General features: G+C 41.2%; 1 protein-coding gene across 1 annotated transcript in view; it reads left to right on the plus strand.

Moving 5' to 3' along the window:
- The window catches only part of bsna (bassoon presynaptic cytomatrix protein a), a 145,683-nt gene that overhangs the window by 25,333 nt on the left and 98,758 nt on the right, over nucleotides 1-21,592 (plus strand). The window contains exon 2 of the mRNA XM_059333869.1: nucleotides 16,260-17,834. Coding sequence (XP_059189852.1) covers nucleotides 16,260-17,834 — 1,575 coding nt within the window. The remainder of the gene's footprint in view (nucleotides 1-16,259; nucleotides 17,835-21,592) is intronic.

A 21,592-nucleotide genomic window follows, 5' to 3' on the forward strand; every position in this document is an offset into this window, starting at 1 on the left:
AGGTGGGCAAAATCTTACAAAGACTGGACAGAAATCTAAACTGGGTAGCCCACCCAGTCCGCCAGGTATTGAAGACCCTGCCCCCAGCGACGGACATCAACAAGGCGGTGGACAGGAAATGCAGGATATTCGTCGACAAGCCGGAGGGGAGGGGGGGGGGGGGGAGGAAGGAGGGCAGAGGTTGCTGGTGGAAACAGGTTTCAATTGAGAGACTTGAAATGTGGGGTGGATCTTCATGTTTTCAGGCAGAGTGAGTTTCATGGCAGATGGGCTGATGATACACTCAATAAGGAAAGGTCCAATAAAACGTGGAGAGAGCTTCCGGGATTCAGTGTGAAAAGGGATATTTCTGGTAGAAAGCCAAACTGACTGACTTGGATGGTACTCTGGGGCTGGGGACCGGTGCTGGTTGGCAGTCCGCTGATCGTTAGCTTGTGAATGTTCGGGGGCTGCACGGGTCTGTTTCCACACTTCCTTACAATGGAGGATATGTTCCTTAACTGATGGGACTGCCACCTCCACCTCCTGTACTTGGAACAATGGGGGCTGATAGCCAAGTGACACTTCAAAGGGTGAGAAACCAGTAGCTGAACAAGTGAGAGAGTTATGAGAATACTCAACCCAAGGGAGGTGGGAGCTCCAGGTCGTGGAGTTTGTAGCTGACACACAACGTAGGATGGCTCACTGAGGTCCCCAGGGCCTTGCAAAATCCTCTCCACACTTGGGAAATAAATTGTGGCCCCCGGTCCGAGACGATGTCCATGGGTATTCCACGAAGACGAATGACATGACTTCAGCAGTTTCAAAGGCAGTGGGCAACTTAGGAAGAGCCACAAAATGTACTGATTTAGAAAACCTGTCAATAATTGTGAGAATAACTGTGCTACCCTCAGAAGGTGGAAGGGCCGTCCAGGGCCGTCCAGGAATGAGAGGGGCTGGAGAAGGCCAGCAGGAGACGGATGTAAGGCTTTGCTGCGGGCACAGGTGGTACAGGCGGCTACATACTCTCGGGTGTCAGATTCCAGAGATGGCCACCAGAAACGTCACTTGAGCATAGAGATGATTCTGTTGGCTCCCAGATGGCAGGCGAAAACGGGAGGTGTCTGCCCACTGCAGCACCTGGGAACGCACTGACTGGGGAACAAACAGGCAATTAACTGGGCCATTGCCTGGGTCTGGTTCTTGATGTTGGGCCTCCCTGACAGTCCTCTCAATGCCCCAGGTAAGTGCAGCAACCACCCGATCGAGGAGTAGAGGAGTATTGGCGGGACAGAGCATCTGGTTTTGTGTTCCTAGAGCCAGGGCGATAGGTTATGGAGATATTGATACGAACAAAAAACAAAGCCCAGCGAGCTTGTCTGGAATTGAGTCTTTTAGTTGACTGAATGTACGGCAGATTTTTATGAACAGTCCAAACCACAAATGGTTGCTTTGCCCCCTTCAACCAATGTCTCCACTCCTCTAATGCCAGTTTGACAGCTAGACGCCGGGAGAAGAAAGCACAGGGATGCAACTTTTTGTCTAGACTGAAGCGCTGAGATAATATCGCCCCCGCCCCAGTGCCAGAAGCACTAGGGTCAGGCTGGATCAAAATAGGAGCTGATGTAAAGAGGCGTTTTAGCTTGAGGTAAGGCTGCTCTGCTTCCGGAGACCAGCAAAAGGGGAGGTTTACCGATGTGAGTCTGGTAAGTGATGCTGCTACCTTACTCTAGTCTTTGATGAACCGCCGATAGAAGTTTGCAAACCCAAGAACCGTTGCAGCTCCTTCCTGGTTCTCTGAACTGGCCAGTCCTCCACAGCACGGATCTTGTCTAGATCTGCCCCTTCTGGATGACCACCCCTAGAAATGACACATGGAATTCACACTTCTCTGCAACAAAAAGTGTTTTCTCCAGAAGACGAGTTAGCACTTGGCGGACGTGGGAGACGTGTTCTTCTGGACTCTTGGAAAAAATCTGGATGTCATCTAAATAGATGAACACAAACAGGTTTGAGAAGTCTCTGAGCACATCATTAATTAGAGCTTGGAACACTGCAGGGGCATTAGTGAGCCCAAAAGGCATCACCAAATATTAAAAATGCAGAGCCTCATCATTCCACCGGGCACTGGCAGCCAGAGTCCACTGCTCCACCGAGTAGACAGCCACAGAACGGGACCCCTGACATAGTCCTAACAGACGAAAGGAAGCGTTGCCTGCATAGGTGGGGTGGTCAAACACAGATTTAAAACTGTTCCCAAATTCCCTTAAGGTTAGGGAACTCAGGGGGACCGTCAAATTCATAGCCTCAGCCCATGCCAGCACCCTGCCTCTAAGCAGTCCAATCATGTAATTCACTTTAGCCAAGTCCATAGAAAAAGCAAGGGGCCTTTGTTTGAAGACCAAACTGCACTGAAGCAAAAACCCACGGCATTTATCAAGTTCACCACAAAATGATTCTGGATCTGGAATAGGAGAGTCTCTAACTGGATCCGGAGTGGGCTAGGACTGAATATAGCAGACTGTGCCAACCCAGACAGGTGGCGGGATATTTCTGTTACCTGCTGAGTGAGGGTCGTGGTGTTCTCAAAAAAGGCTCGGATCATTTGGTCGTGTTGGCCAAGGAGGGCACCCTGGGAGGAGATGGCACACTGAGTTGTGTCTGTGGGGTCCATTTTGGCCAGTTCGTTCCGTTAGGGAAAGGGCAGGAAGCTGGACCCACAATACAAACACGGGAGGCAGATAGCAGCTTTGACCCAGGAGACTGGTGTTTGTGTCCCAAGTGAAACCAGGAATCAATGTTGTTAATTGTTAACCTGCAAAACTACGTCCAGTAGTTAAGTGCGGAAATCGATAACAATAATAATTATAACAATAATACATTTTATTTCTAATGCACTTTACATTGTAAAATAATCTCAAAGTGCTACAGCACACACAGTTAATCAAAACAACATGAAAAATTCAGCACAGGTAAAAATCAATATATTTAACCCAACAAGATCTCGACCCTAAACGACAGAATAGGTCGTTAGTGACCCGTTTGTCAAAACAACTCATTTGAGCTTAAAGATTGAGCTGCTAAAAGTACCACACACATCATTATACATACATGTACAGTTTGCAGTTGTAAAAAAAACCAACAGTTTAGGTGAATTTAAGGCTACAAATTCACTTATCTAGGTTTAAGGCAAAATACTTCCTGGTAAGGCATTATAAAAGATAGTTAAAATCAGTAGAAGTGACATAGTTACATAAAAACATGATGCACAATAAGCGAGGCACGTGAGGTCAGTGGTGTTTAAATCACATTGTTTACTTTTGTTTTCACATTGGACATGAACCCTTTTCTCCTGGGTGAAAGGCTGTCATCTGTTTGACTCTTGCACCAGCCCTCTCATTGACCCCGAGTGCGACTTCCGCCATTTAAACACCGAACCGCCTTCATTCATAACTATTACGTCCACTAGAGGGCGGTGGAGGGCAGTCTTAGACATAAATATGGGTCGTATTTTGCTGCCCATACAAACAAGCGTTGTTTTTTAGGAGAGACCAGTATCCAACCCCTACCCTGTTCTTTTTTGCCCATATTTAATCAAGTGGTTTTGTTGCCACTGAGGTTTATTTCGGAAAGCCACACAGCATGTAATAAGTGGAAACCGACACCCCTCTCTTGACATGTCTAAAACTGACACTGAAGTGTTCTTTCTGCACGTGTATCTGATGGCGTGATGTACCGACCACAATCGTCAGTATCTGACCAGTGGTCAGAAGTGAGAATGTGTTGGTACACCGCATCTCTGGAATGCCACCCGCATCCTTGATTTTTTTAGCGATTCTCAGAGATCTGTCGTTGTGCCCGCCAATGTCTGTTTCTTTCTGTTGGTTAGAGAAACAATCAACCAATAAGAGCCTCGTAAGCAGGACTAAGAATAGGGAAATCATCTTCCATCCAGTAACTGGTTGCTTAGCTACATCAATGAAAAATAGCACAACATTTCCAAATAGAGCTAAAAAGCATCTGTTCTTCTCTCCTCTATGGTAGTCTCAGTTTCCCTCTTCCCTCTCTCCCTCCTTCGCTCCTCCACTTTACCCTGAAAGGCTGCACACCATGTTGATAGACAAGTCTATTAAAAGCTGTTTGCATGTCCCTGTCTGGAGGTGCATATGGATCCTGCAGGAGCATGTGAGGCTGTGTAATGCACTACATGTGGCTATTTGTGTGCGTATACAGTATATGCATTAATGTGTGTGTAGCCTATTCCCTAACAGAGAAAGTGAGCTGCTCGGGCCACACCACAACACCAAACCACAAACATCTTCTAATGCCTGCGGTGGGCTTCATTTACTTTACATTACATGTGACATATCCAGCCACTCAATATAACCTCACTTCAACGTAACAAAGCCACCTATAAACATGTCGTACTTGTATTTCTATAATAGACCTCCCACTGTTTTTAGAAGCAGCTGTTATACTCTTCTTCTACTCCTACTGTGCCCTTTCACTCTCCCACTGTTTTCCAGAGCTGATGTTGATAGATACAATCTTGCCGATACAATCACAGAGACAACAGCTTGAACTTAGAATTCTGGCTTGGGAAAATAGCTCTCATTTCAGTTTGTCACTTCATCTGAGTGTCCAAATCTGATGCTTAGTTTCATGTGGACATTCTGTGTTTAGATATACCTGTAGCAGTTAAAGCATTGCTTTAAGCCCCCTTTAAGCCTGAAAAGGTCTCCTGGCGTTTCTGCACCATCATTGCAGCCAGAGAATGACTGTAACAGCACATGGGAGGCAAAATACTTATTTCTGATTGGTTGACAGGCGTCTCTACAAATATAGCAGACCAGATCTAAAAACACACAGTTTAACCACCGCTCTAAATCAGCCACCTCATCACCAGGTTAGAATCATTTTGCAATTTTTTTTTATTTATTTCTTGCTTGGTTGAAACAAAAACCTGCAGCCATATGTCCCTTTCATGGATCAGTTTGACATGCATGGTCCCCACAGAAAGGGCACAATACTTTCTGCGTTGGTACGAAACATTGGCATTGGATGTAAATTGTGGGGAGCAAAATGTGGACAAAGTCATAAGAATACTAGAGTTAAAGCCCTTTGTGTGACACCAAGGTGGTCAAATTAATAGAGAACCCACCGTAAGATGGTTCACAGTGATGGTGCTTGTATATGTGTTTAGGTCCATTAAATCGGTTGAGGTGCCCTTGAATAAAGCATGGATCATTCAAATGGTCCAGTGGAGCTGCCAACAGTATGGGACTATGGGTGGCTGCACTGGACAGTTCCCAGGGTAGGTATGACTGTGCAGCAGTGCAGAAACACTGCCTACATGTTCACAAGAACAACTTCCTGAAAATAGGAAAAAATTTAATATTAATGATAATGTTATTGGGATATAGTCTGAAGTTGTTTTTATTGTGTTGAGTGAAATAAAAACAGGAAATGTCTGCTGATGCTGCCATCACACCTCAAGTTTTCTCCGTGAGACGGCATCAGCACCTGTTCAGTACTTGTAGTGTTTTGGAGATCAGCGACGTGAATAATTTATGTTGACAGCTGGTCGGCGTGTGTGTGTGTGTGTATACTGTATGTGTGTGCATTTTTTGAGTGTGACTGGGTTTGTATCCATGTCACACTTTGCGTGCAACAGCGACAGGAAATAGCTCAAACTTTAATCGAGGCCTGAAGTGTCAGACTTTTTATCTATCGCCTGATGACAGAACGATGGCTTCTTTTCAAAGGTTAGTGTGTGTGTGGAGGGTTTATAGGGAGACAGTGTGTGTGTGTGCGTGCGTGTGTGATGAAGCCTTATTCATAATGTATCCAGTGTAATTTGGGCTATTGATCAATGGCTAACCACATCAACTACCAGGTTCTGCAGTTGCAGTCCTACTAGCTACTTTCTTAATAATTAGTAGAACAGTAGAAAAACTAATAATGATGGTGAGCTGGAAGGAAGGGTCGTCTCATTGATTTCCTCCTCTATGCTGTTTTAACTTTTTGATTGGATCTTGGTTCTCGGTCTTCCCACCTCCTCTCCTCCGCTACTCTCTCTCTCTCTCTGTATCATCAGGCTAATTAATGACAAATTACATTAGAGTCACAGTGAACTCTGCTCCGTGCAACTTCCCCTCCAAGAGCTGCATGATATGGTTCTAAATATCAGATTCCAACTCATTTGACACATATCGTAGTTGGTGTTCAGTTTTATTCATTGTTTTGCTCTCCACTCTGCAATTCTGTTAAAGCTTGCAGATAAAACATTTATCACAGAATTTATCAAATCTTTTAAATTTGCTTTCTTGTGTGGTCGCTCTTCTTCTTCTCCTGCTTTTAGGACAGACTAGCTGTGTGTTTTATCCTCCAGTTTCAATGCACTGTGTAGAGGGGGGAAAAAAGGCTGGCACAGAAACAGAACAACAGAGAGATTAAAATTCTGACTAAAGAGTCCTGCCCAATTCTTTTGATTGACAGGTAATCTCCAAAAGTGTGTTACACAAACTCCACAGTGGTGCATCGAATTGCAAAACAGGAAGTTGTAGATCAGAACTTTAAATCTGCATTTTGTAAAAGCATAGCCTTCCATTGATTAGTGTGACAGTACAGCAAATTACCCACAATCGGTTGTGGTAATATACTCTGACTTTCTACCTGGATTCCTCAATAAAGTCTTCAAAGTACAGGCTGTAAAAGTAAGATTTATTACATCATAAGGGGCATTTGTATTATATTTGAACTTTATCACCATCAAATGCATTTCCTTATCCATGTTTCAACATCTGTTCAACAGTTTGACACTGGTAGACCTTTTGAAATGAATCAAATGAAAGGTTCTTGACGTGTGTGTGTGCGTGTGTGCATCCGTGTGCGTCCGTGTGTGTGTGTGTGTGTGTGTCAGAGACTCAGTGCTGACAGAGTTCATCCTCTTGAATAGATGGACCTGACCTCCAAGTTAATGATTGTTTCAAGAGAAGCTCAGACCTGTGTTGTGTTGTGTGTGTGTGTGTGTGTGTGTGTTTGGGTAGGTGGAGGGGTGAATGTTTGTGTGGGTAGATGAGTGAATGGAGAGGTCTGCACAGAAATAAGAAGGACGGCAACAAAGAAAGAAAGACAGACATGTGAGTCCTGCAGGTTTGAGGAGAGCTGAGCTACTTAGGATAAGCCGGGGATGAGAGGCTACAGTCATGGTCTGCAGTGTGTGTGTGTGTGTGTGTGTGTGTGTGTGTGTGTGTGTGTGTGTGTAAAGCAGTATTTCTAGTCTTGGCTAGGAATGTGTGTGTGCATGGACATGTGTGAGTTGATTTGACCTATTTGCCATAAATTGTACAAGTAGGTAACCTGACACTCCTGTCAGTGCCATTAGATCTCATTCTGTGTAACATGAAGGAGCTAAATCTCTAATCACACAATATTCACTTCTGATTATTTTCAAACTGATTCAAGTCATTTGCATTTTGCTGCTTTAACTCTACGGTGTGACCCTTTGTATGAGGATGTTACAGCAGGTATGTCTTATTGAACAAATATGGAGTAATGATGTTTTCTCTCATAAGACACAAATAGTGGGGTTTTTTGTGTGACAAAGTTTTCAACTCTGATGCTGCAGCTCAATCCTGCCTCAGACCGACATTAGTTTCTTCGAACCATGACCGAAATCTTTTTAAGTTTTATTTTCCTTTGAAGCCCAATTAAAATCACATTTAGTAATTATTTTTAAGTTTATTAATGCGAAAAAGGTCTTATGGGGAAAAATCAGAAATACCATTTTTTTCTGTCAGTTAGTTTGAAAGGGAGTGTCATTGTTTGTCAATGACTGGCCAGCTGAGCTCCAGCAGGGGAACCAGAGACAAAGTGAACACATTTGAACTGTACTCTTCATTTCAAATCATGCATATGCAATATTTCTGTAATTATCTAAATTAGCCTGAAAACTGACATTAGCAAAGCACATTATGTAGCTCACTCAACAAGACAACGCTAAAGTGGCTCCTGTGTTGTGTTCTCTAGCTGTTGGTCTATGTGGCCGTGTATTTATGATATAATGGTGACGTTACTGCTTTGTACAAATACAGCTTTAAATGAAACAATTAAATTTGCTGTATGGAATCAAGTTTACATTGACAGTAGTCTCAAAGATTTATAACTGTCTCAATGCAGTGCACAGGATATGTGATTAACAGAGTAGATATGCATGCTGTAGCAGGAATAAAACATGCAAATTAAATTCATTTGGGCTTTAAATTAACCAGACCTTAACCATAAACATGGCCTGAAAAAGCTCACATGAATCATATTAATAACTGAGATATAGGTTGCTCTGGAAAGGCAATGATAAACAACCTCTGCTGTCAAGTTATTGGATTTGATATAAACAACATATAATTGTGACTCATTCTTCTGGCTTTTTAATGCAACATTGGATTCATAATCAGTAGTCTTATATTACACGGCTTTTGTGTTAAAAGAATACATGAAATGATATGCTTATTTACTGTATATTTAAATGATGACACTAAAATGTAGTTCAGTTTAAATGATTAATTATGACCTGACCCAACCCGTTATTTATCAAAATGGTAAAGTATGCTAAAGTCATGTCATCTCACCCGATTTATTCCTTACAATTCATACACAAACAGTTCGAGGCCTAAGTCAGTTATTAGTGCAAAACAAAGTCACTAAAGCAGCAACACTATGACAGTTACATGATCAGCACCATGGACAGCGCTACACATCAAACACAGGGTGCAGCTTAGAAACAAATAAATTCAATGCAGTGACATATCTATAACTCCATTTTGGCAATAGAGGTGTGAATCAGCAGAGGCCCCACGATATGATTTTATCCTGATACTTGAAACACAATATGAAATTATTGGAATTTTAAGCATTTTGCGATATGGTATACAATATATTGCGATTTAACTGTTTAACTGCATTTTGTGTCCACAAAATTAAATTCAATCAAGAATTGTTTTGTCAAATAAGAGAAAATTCTCAGTCTATTCATCTCACTTCAGTCTTTTTATTTCTCCACAATGAGTCAAACCCACAGACTGACAGACAGAAGTATTCAGTCAAACTGAACTTAACTGATATCAAACATGTATGGACGACAACAACTGCAGCATTTTATCACACTTTCCTCAACTTTAAGCTTCACTGCTCTGTATAGCTTCGATGTGGCTGTGTCTGTGAAATCGTAACTTTGCAGCGTTATTTTGACAACTCCCCGACACAATATCTTGCTGCACAAAAAAACAAAAATGGCGAAAATACTAACGCTAAATAAACGCTAAATATCAATACATGTATAATTGTCAAACATACACTAAAAAGGAACCAATAATTTACAGACAAGCAGTATGATTGTTGCCTTCTTTCATACCAGTTTGCATACGGGTTCTTTGCTTGTGATGTGTTTAAATGTGAAATTAAATTAAATGTAAAATTTTCTTTACTGACAAGAAGGGCACTTAATTTACTATTTTTCTGGTGCCGTTGACGGGGTATTGATTTAATGTTGCTGTGGCATATTGTGTAGGGAGGGAATGGCCTCCAAAACATCTGTAGCCCCAGGGCCTCTGACAATATATGTCTGCATTTGCAATTCCAGAAAAAGAAAACATTGATTTTTTTGGTCTTGTAAACATTTCTGTCATAAGCTCCAAGGCTTATGACAGTTGAAAAAATTTGATCATGTCTTGAAATATTCAGAAGCACATTTATGACATTTTGGAAAAAAAGGTTTGGATAAGTCTGGCACATAAACTAAATGCAAAATACACATACACACACACACACACACACACACACACACATATCAGTGTTTCCCACACATAGACCATTCTGTGGCGCATCGCCACAGAATAGAGACCGACCGCCACAAAATGATTGACAAAAGAGTAGACTACTATGCCCACAGTCAAATCAAAAAGAATAGACCACATTTTTTAAGTTATTATGAATATTATTATTGTTGTAGTTATCAGTAGTTTTTCTGAATCTTTCCTGCTTTAATCCAGATGAGTATTGAATGTTTTTTTTCACGGCAAAAACGGCCTCGTCAAGAGGACAAGGAGCAGCATGAGGAGGTATCAGTCTGAACAGTTAAATGGCTCGTAAATGTTAATTTATCTGAATGTTCTATAGGCATCAAACAGTGGTGCTCAGGGAGAAATAGAGGAGGACAGCAGACAAAATGCTCCTGTAAGACAGGCAGCTGCTGAAACAACAGGTGAGGTGGAAACAGAGAAGTTTAGACTTTAAATTTAAAAAAAAAACGAGTGGGGAAAGTAGCCTATTTTAATTCTGATTTGTCTGTGGCTGTTTTTTTTGCTGTTTCTCAAGCAAGACTATCCATAAATGGGCCTGAACCCAAGGAGGTCCCTTATGAAGAGCTCTTGAGTTGTTTTTCAGGAAGCCAAGAAAAATTAGGTTTTCTGATAGGACATGAAGCTGTGCACTAAATAGGCTACAGTATAAGAACCTACAAAGAATCTGAATCAGGCTTTGTTCCTTAGGTAGTTTCTTTATTTTCTTTATTTTATTTGTGTTAATATATTTTATTTTTTACATTATTTTACCAAAACAGTTAGAACAGGTTATTGGTTGAGGTAGGTCTTAAGTTAATTATTTGAAATAAAAACCTCCAATTGAAGTTGTTTTGTGCAAATCATTCCTGTCACAGAATCTAAAGATTGAACTAGTTGGGGTGAGGAATGAAACCAGGCAGGGTTCTGGTAAAAATGTTTTTAGTTGTCTTCTCTTAAATAACTTACTTTTAAAGAAGTAAGATTGAGCTGAAATGCTGTAGCTTTATAGTGTAATAGCTTAATAACTTAATAACAATAGAAACAGGTTTTTTCATGTGGCAGCTTCAGAAAGTGTTGAACACCGCCCGCTGCATCCACCCAATGACCGACTGCACCACACTGTGACACTCGATTCACCCACCGGTGTCATGGAGCACCACACATTGCTACCTGGTCTGTGGGAAACACTGCATATATATATATATATATATATATATATATATATATATATATATATATATATATATATATATATATATATATATATATATATATATATATATATATATATATATATATATATATATATATATATATATATGTATATATATATATATATATATATATATATATATATATATATATGTATATATATATATATGTATATATATAGTTTCTCTGTCATTGGGCCATTGACCACTTCTGTGATTCATGCATAAGCCATTACCAAACTTTAAATATAATTATACAAAAACATTCAGAAATAGCCTCAAATTTGGGCTTCTGCCGAAATTAGTTTTTCAGGAAAATTACCAATCTTTTTTTCCTTAGTGGAGAGTGTAGGAGAGTGCAGAGTCAGCATGATTTGAGATTGTCAGGGCTCATTTTCCTCCTTTCAGAACAGACATTTGCAGCCACTTATTCGTGTAATAACTTCCACAGGCCTCAAAATTGCCTGAGCTGGCTGACGCACCATATGCAAACTGACTGGTTTGTGAACCGTACACAGAAAGTTATAAATGGGCTGTAACTTGAAGTGACACCTGTACTCCAGCGCTTAGAGGTACATCAGGCACCTGTCAAAGCTGCCTTTTGACAGGCTTATCAGTCTCCGTCAGAGCTGTGGTTTCCAACATGAGGCCTGAGGTAGTCCTTGAGGGTCAGGAGATGGGGATTGCTTATAAACAAGGTTAAATGTTATCTGTCTGCATTTTGTCTCAGGCTGCTGGCTGCTGTTTTATTATGTGATCTTTATTGACCTCCGAATACTGCATCCCAATTCTACACTACATAATGACTGCATATTCGTCTTTATGTTGTGTTTTTTGCAGTCAGTATAAAAGAAAAGGATGTACCTTCTAACAAAATCATGAAAGGAGAGGTTAAAATATGTAATTCTTATAACTTAATACTTAATTAAGTTCCAGGGTCCTTATATTGCTCATGCTGGCTCACTGTCACACTTGCATGGTTAACAGAGACACTTATAGAGCAGAGCCATTGTAAATGTTATTAGTAACACCTGTGCTTTTTCTACTATGGCATGCAGTGGAAAAACACGTTGATACGATCAGTTAAAGTTAAAGATCTGAGCAAGCCAATGATAGCAGAGACCTGACAGATGTAATATTCCATCAGTGAGCATAATATTGACTATATATTGGGCTTTCTTTGCCTCTGCAGTTGAGATGTCTTTAATCTTCACTCACTCGCTCACTCACTCACTCACTCACTCACTCGTAGAAGTCCCCTCCTGGGTTAGTCATTGCATTAACCCACACATTTTCACTTACTACATGCTGCTTCATGGCCAACTTTCTCTTGAAAAAGATATTTTTCATCCCAGCAGGGCTTCCTGGTTAAAGGTTAAGTGAAAAATAACTGAATAAAAACTCTCGGTCTCGGTTGTGGGTTTATGCTGATGCTCTGTGTGAGTGAACATATTATATCACCTGGTTGTATTATTATATTGCACTGACAACACCTCCTTTTGTATTCTGTTTAGAGGTTATTTTGCTGAAAATTTTGGCTGGACTTAATCCAACTGTGATATCTGCTGCACACAAAAAAGTATACACACAAAGTATACACACTGCACAGTTTGGTGCAGACTAATGTAAACCAAAATAGCAAAAATGCCATACTTTTAATACAAAATGAGCTTAGTCTACTCATATAACTACATGGTGGAAGGTATAATGAAATACTCAATACATATGCAGTATGTAAAATATTTGTTTTGCCAACACAAGAAGTTCCTGGTAAAGAAAAATACATACATATATACATTCATCCACCTCCTTCAAATCCCAGCCACACCCAAATGCACAATAAAGAAAGTTAAAGATGAAATTGAGTGATAGCGTTACATTTTGTTTAGATATTATAATAATATTGTTATTGTAAATTCTTTATGCCATTATAATTGTGAAATGAAAATCTGATTTCATGATGGCCTTAGTGTGACTTCAATTGAATGCAAATATCAGGTGCAGTTTTACAGGCACAGGAAAGCACAGTTTGAGGTTAGAATCTGTTAAAAGCTTGCACTAGTGATACCCAGCCATGAAGATAGTTTTGGTTTTGTTTGCCTAGATTTAGATATACTTTAATCCATATCTATCTATATGAACAATTTTCAATGGAACTACTTTTGGTAACGCTTTATTATAAGGTCCTTAATAACCATTAATTAACAAGTAATAAGGCATTGTTCTCGCTTTAGATCCGGTAGTTGCAAAACGCATAGTTAACTTATAGTTAACTTATAATAGATGAGCAATAAAGTATATTTTAATATCAATAAGCAAACAAAATAAGATCAATAAAGGCATGGCAAAGACATAATGGGTGGGTCATGGGTGTTTGTAATGCCATTATTAATACTTATATAAGCTTATAAACACACAATAATGTTAATAAGCATCTTGTAAGGACTTACAAAGGCCGTATTACTTGTTAATTAATGGTTATTACAAGGACCTTAATATAAAGCGTTACCCTACATTTTACCAAATAAGCATCTCCATTGAAAACCACACTCAGCAAAGGCAAATTACAATGAAATTTGACATTATAATAAGGAAATAATATTTCAATGCCTTGCAACCTTAAACAACTCATATTAACGTTTGTGGTTTGCGGCGCCCTCTAGTGGCTGTAGTATATCAAGAATCATAGCAAACCAGTAGTTGGAGTATGGAGTGCAAAAGCGAAGGTGGAAGTAGTATAAAGAATAAAAGGTCCACTTTGAGTGGGCAGGATGTGTGGTGGATGGGTAGGACATTGACCCAAGTGCCCAGTGTCCCGTGTGAAATAAAAAAGCCAACATTGTGATTTGAAGTTACGTAACTTATACATGTATAGTATGTGTGTAGCTATGTCGGGCGTAATGTCACCTAGGTCCATTTATTTCATTTGTCGACCGTTATCTTTAGGTAGTTGAAGTGCTAATTTTGCTTGTGTGGGTGGTAGAGGTATGGTTTGGGGAACTTGTTAGTATTGGAGCATAAAAATCTGATATCTAAAAACCTGGATGAATATAATCAAAGCTATCTGTATGGCTTGATGCTATTTGAGGTAATTTGGTGAACTGAACCTTTAAACAAACCCTTATCAATGTGATTCTTCCTCACTTGTTAGCAACAGGACTCAGGTGTGTCAAGGATTGACTGGTATTAACCACAGTGAAGCAGAAGTGGATATTCTGTGCTGCTGATTAAGCTTGACATGATGAGAGCTGAAGAGCTGCCTGGATTTAAAAACTGCTGACTCCTCTAGCTCTCCATCGCCTCCCTTGCTCTTTCCCATCCCTCCATCCCTCGCGTTATCCCTCATTCATTCAAGTGTCTCTTGTGATGTTGCTTATAAAGCAGAGGGATAGACAGGGACTCATTAAAATCAGCCCCCCCCCCCCCCTCCTTCTCTTTCTCCCTATCTACCTCTCTTCATCTCCCTCTCGCCATCTTCATCAGATGTAATTATGGCAGCACAACATGGGAGGAGCCTGCACAGCAAAATTATACTTTTAAATCTCCTTCCGCTTCAGCTATTCAGGGAACGAGACCTACATTTTCAAGCTGATCAGAGAGAGAGGAGAAAAATGGGGGTAAAGGCAGAAAAGAAGGAAATGGGAAAGTGTAGAGGGGATGTGAAGGAGAGAAAAAACAGGGAGGAGAGACGCACAGAGGAGAGGAGAGGAAAGATAGCTACAAAGAGAATATGTTAAGGAGGAAAGGAGGATGTCAGGCTGTAGCAGTGGCTGTAGCCGCTGAGTTAACAGAACATGGGATCAGTACTGCTGTCAAGCTAGAAAATGCCAGACTGCAAAGCAGGCTGGGACAGCACGGTGGGAGTCAGTGCTTAGTTAGGGTACGTGACTGATGCAGACATTTTTTTTCCATATCTTCCCCTCAAATTCAGAGAGCCAACTTGTCCTTTAGCAAAAAAAATTGTAGGGGGCGGGGGTGGGGGGGTGTTCATTGGATAGCGGGCGGGGTGATACAGTACGTCTGCGCGTTGCATTGTGGGAAGGAAAGGGGATGGGAGAAACGCTTGAAACGTGCACAGATTTACTAGCTTTGCTCTGGTTGCAGAGGAGCTAAAATAGCACTATTTATGGCAGCTGGGTGGCTGTGGAGGATGCAAAGCTACAGTAGGACAGACAGGACGAGAGCAGGTTGACACAGTTCAGACTGGAGCTGTGTGTTTTTTTGCAGTCGGGGGAAATTAGAGAGCCAAGCAAGGTCCGGACACGAGGGAGTATCAGCTCTCATCTGGAGGAAGAAGAGAAGGAAGAAGGAAAACATGGAGAAGAGGAGGAGGAGGGGTGATGCTTTTTTATTTTTAGCTTCTGAGGGGTGCTTCGCATTCATGTCATTTGACTGTGTGTGTCTCTTGTTATATCTGTTTGTGTCGCGCTTGTGTCACTTGATTTCTATATATGTGCATACCTGTGTACCCGTGTGGATTTATGTGTGTCTGTGAGAGATGTAATGCTTTTTCACTCAGGTTGCGGTTTCGGCTCAGCAATCACTCAGCACTGCAGTCAATTTGTGGTTGATTTACCTCTCTCTCCCTCTATTTCTGGTTGATTACAACTATTCTCTCTGCACTTCTGTTTTCCACTGGAAGAAAGATGGACCATTTTCTATGTGTAGCCATCCAGATGCACTCTGTCTATCATCTGCAGCTTTGAAGTTGGCTGAATGAATACAGTGTCCATGAGACACTGGTGCACCCGGTCTGAGTCAGCGATGAAATTTAAAGTAATCAATAGCAATGAGCTTGGATGGATAAAATCAATGAATTATAGTGGGGTTTTTTGTTTGTATGCTCTCCTGTATTTTCTTATTCTCCTTCTTTTTCTTTCATTTTCGTTTGCTTTCTTATACCTGGTTTCAACACAAAGATGTTTTTTTATACTGCTAAAGCAAACAGCGGTCATAACCTCCTCAACCTTACTGACCCAGTCAGTGAAAACACATGTTGTGCTGCCATTGTTCAACCTCATTAAACCTTAGTTTAAGCTCCAGTGGAGATACCAAAGGTACCAAATGCATCATGTTAAAAATGTAATTCTGTATAGATATTTAGCTTCAATGAAGAGTTGGAACCAGCTGACACAGAATCTATATGTGATATTACCAAACAGACAAACTAAAATGATTTTTCTCCCAGGAGAGGGTTTTTAAATAACATCAAACTGTTCTATGTCTGCAGGTCCAGGAGTGGCTGTGTCTCAATTGTCAGATGCAGAGAGCTCTTGGCATTGATATGACCACGCCTCGCTCTAAGAGCCAACAGCAGATTCACTCTCCATCCCACCAAGCCAAACCCTTCGTCCAGCCTCAGCAGCCTGCACCTCAGCCAACACAGCCGGCAGCAGCAGCACAGCCCAAACCTTTGGCACAGAGTCAGCCCTCCCAGCGGCAACAGCAGCAGCAGCATCAGCAGCAGCAGCAGCAGCCCCAGTCTCAGACTCAACCCTACGGCCAGACTCAACCCTACTCCCAGTCTCAGCCATACTCCCAACCCCAGCAACAGTATCCCCAGTCTCATCCTGAGTCCTACCCTACGTCCAAGCCGGGGCCTCAGACCCAGCCTCATACCTCTCCAGGCTTGCAGAGACACCAAAGCCCTGGCGGCCCCCAGTCTCAGACAGGGTCCTTTCAGCAGGGCATGAGGTCCGACCCATACTCCCAGAGAGGTCCTGGAGCTCCAGGAGCAGTTGGAGCTCAAGGAGCAGTTGGAGCTCCCACAGGAGGCCCAAACCAGCCTGGAGGTCCACGGATTCCCCACCCTGGTGCTGTGCCCCTCCCTGGTTTGACCAAGGCTCCGTCCCAGCCCGATTTGGGTCGCGGTTCACCGATGCATCAGTCTATGGCGCGGCACCATGACCAGACCAGAAGTGCTGGCTCCTCCCCAGCCCACAAACCTCAGAGTCATGCGCCTCCTCCTGCCCAGGATGGCCTGACCAAACTGTTTGGCTTCGGGGCGTCGCTGCTCAATCAGGCGAGTACCCTGATCAATGTCGACCCTCTACCCACCGCCTCCACCCAACCGAGCCCTGCACGAGGCAAGGTGGTGTTCAGCAATGCAGCGTCCGACAACAGACAGCAACAACAAGGGGCCCCTGGCACCAAGCCCTTCAGTATGGGGGGGCCTCATGCACCAACTCAAATGGGTGGTCCACATGCACCAAGCCAGATGGGGAGTCATCATGGGCCAGGCCAAATGGGGGTGCCTCATGGGCCAAGCCAAATGGGGGGTCCTCAAGTGCAGAGCCAAATGGGGGGTCCTCATGGGCCAGGCCAAATGGGGGGGTCTCATGGGCATAGTCAAATGGGGGGTCCTCATGTGCAAAGCCAAATGGGAGGTCCTTACCCACCGAGCCAAATGGGGGGTCCTCATGCGCAGAGCCAAATGGGAGGCCCTTATCCACCAACTCAAATGGGAGGTCCCCAAATGGGTGGGCCGCATGCACCAGCCCAGAAGCAGCAGACCATGCCCCATCAACAAGGAATGCCACAACAGCAGTCGCCCGCACATCATCAAAAAGGGCAGCAAGGACAACAACATCAGCAAACACCTGCACATAAAGTGCAGCAGAAGCAGGAGCCCGTTGCGGCCCCCGTGCCTGCTCCAGAGCCTGTGAAGCCTAAAGTGAACTGTCCTCTTTGTAAAACAGAACTGAACATCGGCAGCTCCGACCCACCCAACTACAACACCTGTACGCAGTGTCACAGCCAAGTGTGTAACCTGTGTGGCTTTAACCCCACGCCACATCTGGTGGAGGTAAGAGAAAACTTCCATCTGCATACAGTGCACACACAGAGACATGCATTAACTATATGTACTCCAGCAAGGAAAACATGTACACAACATATGTTTGTACACTGTCTCATTTTAGGTGGAATAAATGATGAGGCAAAAACGGTTGCACTTTACAAAGGTGCAAAACCAGAAAACCACAGTTTTCTACTATTTCACATTTACCCCAGTTTAACACAAGTAATAATCATACTGAATACACCTATTCTGTCTTCAATTTAGTGTTACTCTGCTCCCCATTCGTTTGTGCTTAGTTCGAGTAGCTGTATTTGCCCAATTTTATTGTGTTGTCCTGCTGCTGTCATGCTTGGTAATCATTATATAAAGATACCTGAGATCCTAGAAGCTTGTTTTCACCAGGTACCATCCATTTTTAACAACACACATGAGAAGTCTTCTCCGACAAGCTAGCATTTTTTAACTACAACCATATTTAGCAGGGAGTCGTTTTCATTTACTAGCAGTTTGGTTTATAACAATATCCCATAGCTGGTTGACACTGAGATATTTTACTTGTGTTTTTCTTCAAAAGGCAGACTTTCTAATTTATGTTGTAGTAGGTGATCCACATTGTTCATGGTGACTGCAGTGACTATCTTCTTTTGATGAGTAAATGACGACAACAAATAGCTAATCAAACTTCAACTGGGAATGGGCAATCAGCGTTCAAAGCCTTTGATAACAGAAGGCTTTTGGCATGTGTACTGTTGTTTTCCCACACTTCTACATGTTACATTGCGATTGGGGCTAGCTCTACATAGCACCCTCTCGTGCCAAGAGCTCTCAATCACCATTATAAAGCCCTTATATCCAGTCACTGACCTTAAATTGTAGAATAATGATAAATAACAGCAGCAAGCTTTAACATCATGCATTAATCCAGTAAAGAATTCATTTCTGAGTTACCACAACAAGCTCTTTTTCCTCTTGCCAGCAGGTCAGACTTGCCCCATACGGCACGTCCCCTCTGGTCATACACTGCACACATAGAACTGTACTTGCAGACACACACACACTCAAAACCATCTCCTCCCAGACGATCGATACCGTTCAGCTCAAATAGAAAAAGCTATTCATTCCACTGTTGGACTTCTTCTTCCTCACTGTGTGGATGAAGTCAGACCTGAACCTCTCATCTTTCCTCTGAGGAATTACTGTCATTTCTCCATTCTTTTACTTTTATCATCGTCAGTGTTTATAGTATTATATTTCATTTCAAGTTTTCCCCTTTTTAGTTCTGTTAAAAACTTTTATTGCTGTCCTACTCCCACAGCTGTAGTTGTTTATTTTTTTCTACCTTGCTAGCTACCTCTCTTCCACACCTCCACACACACACACACACACACACCCATTAACTTGGTGCATGGATCTACGAAAGCGTGATTTCCATACATTAACCCTTGGTAATTTAATTAGTGATTAAAATTATTCTTAATTGCATTCATTGATTTAACTTAGGTTTAATTAATTAAATATGACCTATAATTGCCTATAACATTTTTTCTTGATAATAGTAACACTTTAATTTATTCATTTCCTGTTTTTTTGTTCTTTGACCCTAATTCTACACAAATTAAATGTACTTAATTAGGAGGAAGGCACACTTAATTAGGAGGAAGGCACAGTAAGTATAAATAGGAAAATGCACATAAATAAATAAACATGCACAACCAACCAGGGGTACGACTGATAGCATTTAGTCATTCATGTAGCATGTTATCTCATATTCTTTTAGTGACTAGAGGGAAATGCCAGACCACTGACTCCTCTCTCCTCCACCATCACTTTGACCTATGAGCTAGATTAGCATTTCCACAAAAGACGTTTGTTATGCCACTAATTGGAGCATAAATTTAAAAGAAATACCTGGTACAAATTGGAACAATACAGGAGTTTATGTTGCATTCCTCTGTGGCATTTAAAGTGAACATACTGAAGCTTAATTCAACTGCTGAGAGAACAATATACTAACTCACGGGCGATAACAAGGAAAGGCATTAAGTGATTGGTTAATAAATCTGTAGAACCATTATACAGGCAGCAAAAAAACTACTTGCTTTGTCAGGTAAAATGCTACATTTTACAGTATGTGCCAACAATCTGATTCTCTGCAAACATTCCATTAAAAATGGTCCTTAAGAACAAATCTTAGCTTTGCTAAAAGTTGCCAAGAAAAGAAATCAACCAAAAGTTTTGTTTAAGACTTTTTTAATGTCATTTTGAAATCAATGGTCTTTAACAGTCCATTTGCTTTTAAATAGTGGAGTCTCATTTTAACAAACTTCCAAGAAAGGCTAAACAAGCTTTTGCTCTACGAGGGGCTGTTTAGGCCATAATTCATTCTTCCCTCTCATATGCACAAAAAATACCTCTCACATTCACAGTTTTACCTGTTACATTCAGTTTTTCCTCTCACATTCACAATTTTACCTCTCACATACACAAAAAATACCTCTCACATTCACAATTTTACCTCTCACATTCACAATTTTACCTCTCACATACATAATTTTACCTCTCACATTCACAATTTTACCTCTCACATTCACAGTTTTACCTCTCACATTCACAGTTTTACCTCTCACATTCACAGTTTTACCTCTCACATTCACAATTTTACCTGTTACATTCAGTTTTACCTCTCACATTCACAGTTTTACCTCTCACATTCACAGTTTTACCTCTCACATTCACAGTTTTACCTCTCACATTCACAATTTTACCTGTTACATTCAGTTTTTCCTCTCACATTCACAATTTTACCTCTCACATACACAAAAAATACCTCTCACATTCACAGTTTTACCTGTTACATTCAGTTTTTCCACTCACATTCACAATTTTACCTCTCACATACACAAAAAATACCTCTCACATTCACAATTTTACCTCTCACATTCACAATTTTACCTCTCACATACATAATTTTACCTCTCACATTCACAGTTTTACCTCTCACATTCACAATTTTACCTCTCACATTCACAATTTTACCTCTCACATTCACAATTTTGCCACTCACATACACAGTTTTACCTCACATACACAGTTTTACCTCACATACACAGTTTTACCTCACATACACAATTTTACCTCTCACATTCACAGTTTTACCTCACATACACAGTTTTACCTCACATACACAATTTTACCTCTCACATTCACAGTTTTACCTCTCACATACACAATTTTACCTTTCACATTCACAGTTTTACCTCTCACATACATAATTTTACCTCTCACATTCACAATTTTACCTCTCACATTCACAGTTTTACCTCTCACATACATAATTTTACCTCTCACATTCACAATTTTACCTCTCACATTCACAGTTTTGCCACTCACATACACAGTTTTACCTCACATACACAATTTTACCTCTCACATTCACAATTTTACCTCTCACATTCATAGTTTTACCTCTCACATACACAATTTTACCTCTCACATTCACAGTTTTACCTCTCACATACATAATTTTACCTCTCACATTCACAATTTTACCCCTCACTTTCACAATTTCACCTCTCACATTCACAGTTTTACCACTCACATACACAGTTTTACCTCACATACACAGTTTTACCTCACATACACAGTTTTACCTCACATACACAATTTTACCTCTCACATTCACAGTTTTACCTCACATACACAGTTTTACCTCACATACACAATTTTACCTCTCACATTCACAGTTTTACCTCTCACATACACAA

Source organism: Centropristis striata, chromosome 5, assembly GCF_030273125.1.
Source record: "Centropristis striata isolate RG_2023a ecotype Rhode Island chromosome 5, C.striata_1.0, whole genome shotgun sequence".
Taxonomy (NCBI): domain Eukaryota; kingdom Metazoa; phylum Chordata; class Actinopteri; order Perciformes; family Serranidae; genus Centropristis; species Centropristis striata.